This window comes from Ctenopharyngodon idella, chromosome 22 (genome assembly GCF_019924925.1).
Source record: "Ctenopharyngodon idella isolate HZGC_01 chromosome 22, HZGC01, whole genome shotgun sequence".
NCBI lineage: Eukaryota > Metazoa > Chordata > Actinopteri > Cypriniformes > Xenocyprididae > Ctenopharyngodon > Ctenopharyngodon idella.
Window position 1 is genome coordinate 27,449,548 of NC_067241.1, and position 10,519 is coordinate 27,460,066.

Genomic DNA, 10,519 nt, shown 5'->3' on the forward strand with positions numbered 1-10,519 from the left:
CAATATTTAGTGATGGGCGATTTCAAAACACTGCTTCATGAAGCTTCCAAGCTTTACAAATCTTGTTTCAAATCAGAGGAGCATGTATCAAACTGCCAAAGTCACATGATTACAGTAAACGAGGCTTCGTTATGTCACAAGTGTTTCAAAATTTCAATGGTTCACCACTGGAGGGCGTGACTTTGGCAGTTTGATATGTGCTCTTTTCACATTCGAAACAAAAGATTCATAAAGCTTCGAAGCTTCATGAAGCAGTGTTTTGAAATCGCCTATCACTACATATTGTTGAATAAAGTCCTTATTTTGTTTTTTTTGGCACACAAAATGTATTCTCGTCGCTTCATAACATTAAGGTTGAACCACTGTAGTCACATGAACTGTTTTAAATATGTCTTTAGTGGCTTTCTGGGCATTGAAAGTGTTAATTATCTTGCTGTCAATGGAGGCCTCACTGAGCCATCGGATTTTATCAAAAATATCTTAATTTGTGTTCCGAAGATGAACGAAGGGTGTGGAACGACATGAAGGGGAGTAATTAATGACAAAATTTTCATTTTTGGGTGAACTAACCCTTTAACTTGAAGTTTCAGAATGAAAGCTGCTTCAGGTAAAATGTCAAGTTTAGTCACAAATAGTTCATTGTTTTTATTAATACTGGATTTTGCCACCATAATACAGGTATATGCAAAGAATAGCATTTAGCACATACATTATGAGACAACATTTTTTGCACTAAATTCTCGAAACAATATGGCACAGTCATAGATGTGTGTAGTGGATACACGTTACATTTACGTATCCTCTGCACCTCCTGTTCTGCAAGGCAAAGTGATGCACTGTAGTGTTGAAGCATTATGGGACAGTGATCACTATAGTTTCATGGATCAGAGATCAAAACAAGCTGAAGTCTGGGTAGGTCATTGACATCTCATTCACAAACCTGAGTAAATAAATGAAATACATGTATTAAAGCATTACACAATTATTTGTTGATACTCATTAGCCTACACAGAGTTTGACTCATAGCTTAACATTCTTCATACTTTGTCATTTCGCTGTTTTTGCGTGGGAAGTGACGGGTTCGAGTCCAAGGCTCCTGGTTCTTCAGGCCTTCAGCGGGAACCCACCAGCCATACTGCTGGTTGTCCGTCACAGGTACACGATACAGTTCTCTAGGAGCTGAAAGGGAAACAAGACATCAATGACTACCAAGAATGTTGCAAATTAATTAAAATTTAAGGTAAATTATTAAAGGGTTAGTTCACCAAAAAATGATAATTTACTCACCCTCAAGCCATCCTAGGTGTATATGACTTTCTTCTTTCAGCCAAACACAGAGTTATATTAAAAATATCAGTTAAGCTTTTTTCCGTAACTGGAATAGGAAGGCATGGGACGTACCGTAAGCACTTTGAACTGTGAGAGTTTTACACTTTCTTTGTAAGTTGAATACAGAAGGCGGTCTGGCAGAAGCTATATATTTTACTTCACAACTTGTTAAATATGGATTATTATATTATATTATATTATATTATATTATATATATATATATATATACACACACAGAAATGCATCGCCAGAGCCGTGTGGAGTACGTTTTTGATGGATGGATGTGAATTTTCTTCAGCTCATACTCATTGGTCCCATTCACTGCCATTATAAAGCTCAGATGCGTCAAGATATTTATTAATATATCACCGATTGTGTTCATCAGAAAGAAGAAAGTCATATACATTTAGGATGGCTTGAGGGTGAGTAAAGCTTGGGGTAATTTTCATTTGAAAGTGAACGACTCCTAGTGACAGAATTTTCATTTTTGGGTGAACCCTTTAAGACTAATTCATTAAAAAAAAAAAAAAAATTCATAATGCACATGAACTAATCTACACATGGAGTATATATGGTAGTGTATATCGCTTATTAATTTATGAACTATACATGAATCTCTCTTTGGTGAGGTATAAATGCAGTATGTGGGTTTTGGGATGAATTTAGTACGAACTTACACCTCTGAACGCGTCTGATCGGATCCTGATATCTGCTCTGGCTGCCAAGATGCAGGTCTGATGAGTCTGAAGGGAAAAAAAAACAGGCATAATAAACCTCACTACTAAATCTAAATAGATGTGCTTTCGGCAGCGCCTGCATCGAACCAAAGCAGCCATACCTCGTCCTCGTGTATCTTGTTTGTTTTGGGCAGATGGTATCATCTTGTCTCCGAAAGGGTTCTGATAGCCCAGATATGTGATTCCGAAGAAAGCCATAATCAAAACTCAACAAGAGCAGACAGAACGAGCTGAACTGAGCGAGCTCCGAAGGAGTCGAACACGACCTTCACTCGCTAATGTTTAATGTGTTGTCATGGATACTTGCACTGCCCCTCATTTGCCCTGTTCATTCATCAGCACGTTTAAAAATAATGCTCAAAACAGAATTAAATTCGATTATAGTCAAATTCAAAGCCATACACATTGTTTGCTTCCTAAATTATCACCTCCGTCCACTTCTTAGTTCACGGTTCTTTTAGATAACCACTTGTTTGTGGAGAAAATAAACCGGTCAAATTATCCAATGAGATGCACCTGGCATGACGGAATGATCTTACTGGTAGAAAAAAAAAAAATCACAATAACTTCTCTGGTGTGCAGGTTAAGTTTACAACTGTAAAGTGGTTACAACGCTTCACTTTAGTGCAGGTAAGTACATACTTGAGTTGAAGCACCACTCTTTGAACTACCACAGTTCTTTTCATGAAATAGCCTATATTTATCATACAAATTACAAAGTGCTTGAGTTCTCAATAATAGACATGACACGTAATGGTCGCATCTGTTTATTGCTTGTTTGAACGCACCGGTTACAAATAAGCTACTGATACTTTCTCAGGCCTAAGTTAGGTCCTCTCGGTTTGGTTATATGGTTCTTTCAGAGATAAAAAATAGTTATTTGATAGAGAGTATGCCTAGTAGTTCGACTTCTTCGTTCTTGTTTTTTTTTTTTTTTTTTTTTTTTTTTTTTTTGGTAAAATACCAAAATGTTATTAATGGGTGAGTACCGTCTTTCAAACCACTTTACTCAAATATACTTTGATAACCCTATAATGATTTAATTATAATTTATTGGTGTCGGGCCGGATTTCGTGGGAAAATGCGTAATACATGCATACGTCATTCGCCCGTGTGTAAATTATATTATTGCACAGAAGTAGCTCTGGACTGTGATGCTTTTATGGTTTGGAAGTAGCACGCCACGTGAAGCTGAAATTTTGGCGTTACAACGAATGAGAAAAAAAATGATTAAAAATGGAAAAACCTTTGGGGAATCACCAGTTGCAGAAACAATTGTTTTTGCTATTTATGTGTCCATCTGCTTTAACAAGATATCCAGTATCCATGTGTTCACCTGTGCTTCAAAGGCGGAGCCAAAACAGAACCAAAACAGTGTTGCAGTTTTATTAACTGTTAGTGGGCCAAAAGTTACATTTAGCCTATCTTTAAATAGTCCTGCTGTGTGTTGAAATATTCCATGTTTTCCTCTTAAAAATGAATTCATAATATTATCATAAAATAATTAGGAAAATGCTGTATATTGTATAACGTCACACTGAGGGACACTGTTGTCAATGATCTTCTCAAATCAAAAACAGTGCAAAGTAATTTATTTTGCAGAACATTTTTCTGTTACTACAACAAATGGATGAAGTTACATGAAGTTCTTGTTGAACCAGAATTTGTGATCCAGTGTGGTTTGTTTTCACGTAGGATGCACTTACGAAGTCCCCAATGTGCACTACCCATAAAACTGTGCATCTTTGGATTGACCCTTTTAATCACCCTTCTATGGGTATTACAGCTGGATCTAGGGGGGTGGAGGTCTGCCAACTGGCTTCAAGGTCTTTCCCTAAAGCCAAGATACAGAGGCAGTATGGGTTGGAATTCTAGCAGCATTTGGCATTTTCGGATGGATACCATTGCTCCACAATTTGAAGGGGCTTCAGCATTATCTGGAGATGCCAGCTGTCCCTCTGGGTTCTATAGCATGGAGGAGCTCAGGCCTCACATAGAGAGACCTCAGGAGGATCCTGAAGGACCTGGAGCTGATGGAAACCCTTTCATATCTGGCATCATGACTCCTGTGGGGTTGAGGGAGAAGCAAGAGGGTTTTTCTAGAAACGGCTTCAACCAGTTTGCTAGTGACCGCATCTCCTTCCACCGTACTCTTGGTGTCGACACTCGACCCCCTGAGTGAGTATCATAAGAGGCAGACTGAGAAAATTTGTTCTTAGAGAGTTTTAATACCATATGATCACGTAGTTCTAGATTAATTCCAAAAGATATTCTATATATATATATATCCAATTCTCTGTTACTCTTTCAAGATGCATTGAACAAAAGTTCAGCAGATGTCCACGGTTACCCACTACCAGTGTGATAATTGTATTCCACAATGAGGCATGGTCCACTCTCCTACGCACTATCTTCAGTGTCTTGCATACTTCACCTGCTGTTTTACTCAATGAAATCATACTGGTGGATGATGCAAGTACTCAAGGTGAGTAAAGGCAAATTTACATTGGGTTTTTAGGTACTTCGTATGAAAAAGGTTGACAATAAAACAAGCAAACAAATTCCATGGACTTACATTGAAGAAGAGACCCAAGCCATATCTTGAGACCAGAATATCACCTGAGGGTGGCCTCTTTTGACTTGGGACAGTAAGCAACCACACAGAACACCTTAGTAACAGCTTAGCAACCACACAGAACACCTTAGTAACAGCTTAGCAACCACTTAGAACACCCTAGTAACAGCTTAGCAATCACTCAGAACACCCTAGCAATGCATTAGCAATCACCCAGGGCTGCGTTTCCCAAAAGCATCGTAAGCCTAAGTTGATCGTAGAACCATTGCCACCAATGGAGCTACGATCAACTTAGGCTTACGATGCTTTTGGAAAACGCTACCCTGGACATCCTAGCAATGCCTTGAGTTAACACACTAGTTAGTAACACCTTAACCGACACCCAACACACCCTAGCAACACCTTAACAGCCCAAAAATAAATGGCAAGACCTTAGCAATCACAACACCATGGCAAACACCTAAGACACACTTGTAACACCTTTACAGCCACCCAAAACACCCTAACAACACCTTAGCAACCACTCAGAACACCATGGCAATGTGTTAGCAATTACCCAAGACACACTAGTAATGGCTTAGCAATGACTCAGAACAACCAGGCAACACCTTAGTGACCATTCAGAACCTCTTAGCAATCACCCAGAACACCCTAGTAACACTTTAGCAACCACCTAAGACAGACACTCTAGTAACAGCTTATCAACCACTCAGAACACCCTAGCAATGCCTTAGCAATCACCCAGGACACCCTAGCAATGCCTTAGCAACCACCCAGAACACCATGGCATTGCCTTAGCAAACACCCAAGACACACTAGTAACACCTTAACTACCCAAATCACATTAGCAACACCTTTACAGCCACCCAAAACACCCTAGCAATACCTTAGCAACCACCCAGAACACTATGGCAATGTGTTAGCAATAGAGTACCTCAGGGATGACGTGTTTTTGTTGGGCCAACCCGGAAGTTAGCGGCGCACGGGTTCCCTCGATCGAAAGCCAATGCATTTTTTCCCATAGACTTGGAAAATCACAAAAAATAAGCTCTGTGTTCAACAAAGGGTTATGACACTTACACGTTTTGTCTATCAAGATAAGCTTTACAAGTTAACACAACATTTATACATTTTGAAGCCTAAATAAATTCGTCAGATATAAAAAGCTAACAGTAGGCTATAAACGGACTACAGCACACCATGGTCGCGGATCAACGTCACCACCACCAAGCTTCCTCAAACTTTATTTAGAAAACAACTTTATTTAAAAACATGCTCGCTGATTATGATCTGCACTGTGTATGAATACTTATCCACTTTTTCATGAGAAATGCTGTCCAAATGTCCTGTTTGTCATGATGACGTCTAAGGTCCCCGCCGAAGGAAGTAGTCCCTTTTAGCAATTTGTTAGCAACCGCCGTTTTTAAGACACAATAAAGGTTTAAAAAATCACAAGCGGGTTATAACTGGTGTGTTTTATGTCATAGATCAAAACGTGAAAATATTTAGAGGCTTTGTTAACCACAGACCTTATTTCAGGCGATTTAGCAAAAACCCATTCAAAAAACCCATTGACTTCGGGGCGATGGAACCGGAAGTCCTAAAATGCTAACTCGCTTCCGGGTTTTGCCGACAAAAACACGTCATCCCTGAGGTACTCTATTACCCAAGACACACTAGCAATGGCTTAGCAATGACTCAGAATACCCAAGCAACACCTTAGTGACCATTCAGAACCTCTTAGCAATCAACCAGGACACCCTAGCAACACTTTAGCAACCACCTAGGACAGACACTATAGTAATATCTTAACAACCACTAAGAACACCCTAGCAACAGCTTAGCAACCACTCGGGACACCCTAGCAATGCCTTAGCAACCCCCCAAGACACACTAGTAACACCTTAACTACCCAAAACACATTAGGAACACCTTAGCAACCACCTAAGACACTAGCAACAGCTTAGCAACCACCCAGAACACCATGGCAACGTCTTAGCAATCACCTAAGATACCCTAACAATGGCTTAGCAATGACCCAGGACACCCTAGCAACACTTTAGCAACCACCTAGGACAGACACTCTAGTAGCATCTTAGCAACCACCCAGAACACCCTAGCAAAACCTAAGCAACCACTTAGGACACCCTAGCTATGCCTTAGCAATCACTAAGGGCACCCTAGCAACTCCTTGTCAACCACTCAGCATACTATGTGTTAATATGCTCAAAACACATTCGAAAAATACTTTTCTTATTAAAATATGGAAATCTAGTTAAAACAGTATATCTTTGATTTGAAATCTTGTAGATTAAGGCAGTGTATTAATTTTTTCATTTCAGATCATCTAAAAGCCCCACTAGAACAGTATGTCCAGTCTCTTGAGATTGTGCGTGTCCTGAGGCAGCGTGAGAGGAAAGGTTTAATTGCTGCCAGACTGTTGGGAGCACGTGAGGCTGGAGGAGAGGTGCTTGCCTTCCTGGACTCCCACTGTGAGTACATACTATTGGGATTTTATAGAGTGCACCCCAACCTTTGGCTTTCACAGAAACTGAACTGACTGGAGGTATCAAATCGTAGTCCTTTAAAAGGTGAACAATATATTTAAAAATTTTTTTTTTAAAGTAGACATATTACTTCCTACTCTGATTTTGTGTGTTTTCCCAGGTGAGTGTTTCTATGGTTGGTTGGAGCCCCTGTTGGCCCGGTTAGTTCAGGAACCTACCACAGTTGTGAGCCCAAGCATTGCTGTCATCAACAAGGACAATCTACGGTTCACAAAGCCAGTGCCGTCATCCCGCACACATACCCGTGGTAACTTTGACTGGACCCTGAGTTTTGGCTGGGAGACTATTCCTGAAGAAGAGAGGGTGAAACGCAAAGATGAAACCTATCCTGTCAGGCAAATGATACACACACATGCACATGCACACACGTTTCTATGTTTTATGGGGACATAATAATTTTTATACTGTACAAACTGTATATTCTATCCCCTACTCCTAAACACAACCCTCACAGAACATTTTCTGCATTTTTACATTTTTGAAAAACATGAAGAAAGTATGATTTATAAGCTGTTTTCCTATGTGGGACCAAAAAAGTCCCCACAAGGTCAATAATGGTTGGTATTTTTGTCCCCATAATGATTTTCATGTAGTTACATTTGTCCCACACCAATTTTCATGTAGTTACATTTTTATTTCGTTCAGGACACCTGCCATTGCCGGGGGACTTTTTGCAATTTACAAGCAGTTCTTTGAACACATTGGGACCTATGATGACAAGATGGAGTTTTGGGGAGGAGAGAACATAGAAATGTCATTTAGGGTAAGACCCTCTCGCAGGTTTGTATTTTTTTTTGCATCATTTGAGTGAACTGTTGTTAACATCATAAAATTAGAAGATTTTGACATTCATCATTTACTATTACTCAGATCATTATAATTCTGGTACAGTGTTTTTATTGTTAACTAAGGCCCTGTCCACATGAACACGGGTATTTTCAAAACCACAGCTTTTTCTATGCGGTTTGGCCGTTCGTCCAGACGCAAACGCAGTATCTGGTCACTGAAACCGAACATTTTTGAAAACCGGAGATTTTGGCTTGTGACGTCAGAACTTGAACCGGTAATAATCTTTTTTCCAGGCTTCTGATTGGCCAACATGGCTTTATGGTTAGGGTTATATCGCCACCTGTTGGTTTGGCATGCTCTTGACAGCACTGTTTTTGCATTTTCATGTGAACACGTTTTTTTATTTATTTATTTTTTTTAAATGGAGGAACAACTCCTGTTTATAAAAATACCCATGTACGTGTGAACTAGGCCTAAAACTATGATCGTGTGTTTCTATGTTCTTTGTCGAGTCTTGGTCCGTGATGGATTTGTTGTTTATTCTATTTATAAACTCACTGCATATGGATCCAGCTCTCCCTCTCCCCACGTTACAATAACAAAATTACTAAAACCCAAACTAAAATGAAAATAGACAGAAAAAAAATATAAATTCAAAATATTAATAAATACTATAAGAGCATATAAATAATACTAAAACGACACTGCTTTGGTATCATACATCATGTATTGGCTCTTGCAGGTATGGCTGTGTGGAGGTAGTCTAGAGATCATTCCCTGTTCTGTGGTCGGCCACATCTTCCGCACCAAAAGTCCACATTCCTTCCCAAAAGGCATAGATGTGGTCACACGCAACCAGGTTCGCCTCGCAGAAGTCTGGATGGATGATTACAAGAAGATTTTCTACAACAGAAATAAAAAAGCTGCTGCCTTTGCAGCGGAGGTGAGAGAAGTGGATAATGTATGTAATATTTTTAATTGATTACAAAAAAAACCTTCTTTGTAAATCTCACATATTTCTCTTTTACCTTTGAGGAGCACAGAAATCCTACGGGGACATAAGTGGACGTCTGAAACTCAAAGAGAAGCTACATTGCAAAAATTTCTCCTGGTATCTAGAAAACATTTACACAGAGGCCTTTGTGCCTGATTTGAACCCTGTGCTGTTTGGATCGGTAATGCATAATGTTATAATTTGATAATTTATTGCAGTAATAGCCATTATCAACATATATAATATAATATAATATAATATAATATAATATAATATATATAATATATAATGTATGCATATGTCTGTAGTTGAAGAACATTGCCACAAAAACTTGTCTTGATATTGGTGAGAAGAATCCTGGAGGGAAGTCAGTGATTTTATTCATTTGCCACAACATGGGAATAAATCAGGTATTTTAATGACCACTGCTGTCATCCTCACATTTTATTTTATTTTATTTTATTTTATTTTATTTATTTTGTTTTTTGTCATGTTTGTTATATTGTGTTATGTTGTTTTGTTTTATTTTTTTGTTGTTTTATCTTATTTTTTTTTATTTTATTTTGTTATTTTTTTTTTTTTGTTTTGTTTTTATTTTGTTGTTTTGCTTTTTATTTACCATTTTGGCAATGTTTTCCCACTGAATTTGACCATTTAGAAACATGAAAAAGTGGCCAAAGTAAACAGAAGCACTCTGCATTTAAATCAGTATGTTTAAATATTTTAGTTCTTTTTCTGTGTTATTTTTTTTCTCTGTAGTATTTTGAGTACACGTCTCATCAGGAGCTGAGGCATAATATTGATAAGGAGCTGTGTTTGCATGCGACGATCGAGCCTGAACCTGTGCGGGTGGAGCTGTGCAACTTTCAGGGTGGTGGAACCGTCCCAGCTCCACAGCAGATGTGGAATTTCATTCTTCTTTCCCAACAGGTATGGTACATATCCCAACATCCCTTTGCCTCTGGCTGTGTGATGTTGCAAAAAATGAATGTACTATCATGGCACAAAATTACCTTTATAATCTCAAACTTTTGTGTGCTTCATCCATTTAAAGATTTTAATTTGGTCTTTAATCTTTGTGTTATCTTACATTTGTAATTGTTTGCAGATATATCTTCTCCACAATGCTCTGTTTAAGAAGTGTTTAATGGTGGAGTATGGCAACATCATCATGAAAAGCTGTGACCCTACCAACAATTATCAGCATTGGTCTTTCATCTGATCTGTGTCTCTTTTGAAATATTTCACAAAACAGAAGTGCAATGTTACACAAATGTTGTAAGTTTGTGCAATGAATCAGAAGTTCTAATTTTAATTAGGTCAAGTTTAATTCCATTTGACTGAATTTACTAAATCAAAGCACTAAAATCATTGTTTGTCAAATAATGCACGTTTATTTTGTTTCTCTTCTCACACTGAACACTGTTCAGTTTCTAAACAATGTATTTATTATTACATGAAAGCTAATGAATTAAAGATATAAAGACTTTTGTAAACGAGGTGTGCAATGACTGAATGTAATTGTGAA

At 38.3% G+C, this 10,519-nt stretch overlaps 2 protein-coding genes across 4 annotated transcripts; one reads left to right on the forward strand and one right to left on the reverse strand.

Moving 5' to 3' along the window:
* Positions 1-615: 615 nt before the first annotated feature.
* LOC127504760 (testis-expressed protein 49-like) lies at positions 616-2,398 on the reverse strand. The gene is made up of 4 exons (XM_051879734.1): positions 2,168-2,398; positions 2,007-2,072; positions 1,044-1,179; positions 616-940 (listed from the first exon to the last, which is right to left on the reverse strand). The coding sequence occupies exons 1-4, from the start codon at positions 2,262-2,264 to the stop codon at positions 892-894; spliced, it is 348 nt and encodes a 115-aa protein (XP_051735694.1). The 5' UTR covers positions 2,265-2,398; the 3' UTR covers positions 616-891.
* Positions 2,399-2,558: 160 nt separating this feature from the next.
* Positions 2,559-10,487, forward strand: LOC127504758 (polypeptide N-acetylgalactosaminyltransferase 6-like). Of its 3 annotated transcripts, none has more exons than XM_051879729.1 (11): positions 2,559-2,696; positions 3,762-4,244; positions 4,379-4,551; positions 6,984-7,133; positions 7,309-7,543; positions 7,854-7,971; positions 8,740-8,940; positions 9,041-9,172; positions 9,300-9,401; positions 9,751-9,921; positions 10,100-10,487. In XM_051879729.1, exons 2-11 carry the CDS (start codon positions 3,763-3,765, stop codon positions 10,211-10,213), a joined length of 1,878 nt encoding a protein of 625 aa, XP_051735689.1. In that variant the 5' UTR covers positions 2,559-2,696; position 3,762; the 3' UTR covers positions 10,214-10,487. The 3 variants fall into 3 exon arrangements, 2 of the variants coding, with proteins under 2 accessions (XP_051735689.1, XP_051735688.1); XM_051879728.1 differs by lacking the exon at positions 2,559-2,696 and adding an exon at positions 2,928-3,047; XR_007927441.1 differs by lacking the exons at positions 2,559-2,696; positions 9,751-9,921; positions 10,100-10,487 and adding an exon at positions 2,914-3,047 and having other exon boundaries at positions 9,033-9,172.
* Positions 10,488-10,519: the final 32 nt, after the last annotated feature.

Coding starts and splice junctions, on each gene's coding strand:
- LOC127504760 (XM_051879734.1), bottom strand. CDS start 2,264: ATGGCTTTCTTCGGAATCACATATCTGGGCTATCAGAACCCTTTCGGA. Junction 1,180..2,006: donor GATCAGACGCGTTCAGAGGT/GTAAGTTCGTAC, acceptor TTTCCCTTTCAG/CTCCTAGAGAACTGTATCGT. Junction 941..1,043: donor AAAAACAGCGAAATGACAAA/GTATGAAGAATG, acceptor TTATTTACTCAG/GTTTGTGAATGAGATGTCAA.
- LOC127504758 (XM_051879728.1), top strand. CDS start 2,959: ATGCCTAGTAGTTCGACTTCTTCGTTCTTGTTTTTTTTTTTTTTTTTT. Junction 4,552..6,983: donor GGATGATGCAAGTACTCAAG/GTGAGTAAAGGC, acceptor TTTTCATTTCAG/ATCATCTAAAAGCCCCACTA. Junction 9,402..9,750: donor ACAACATGGGAATAAATCAG/GTATTTTAATGA, acceptor TTTTCTCTGTAG/TATTTTGAGTACACGTCTCA.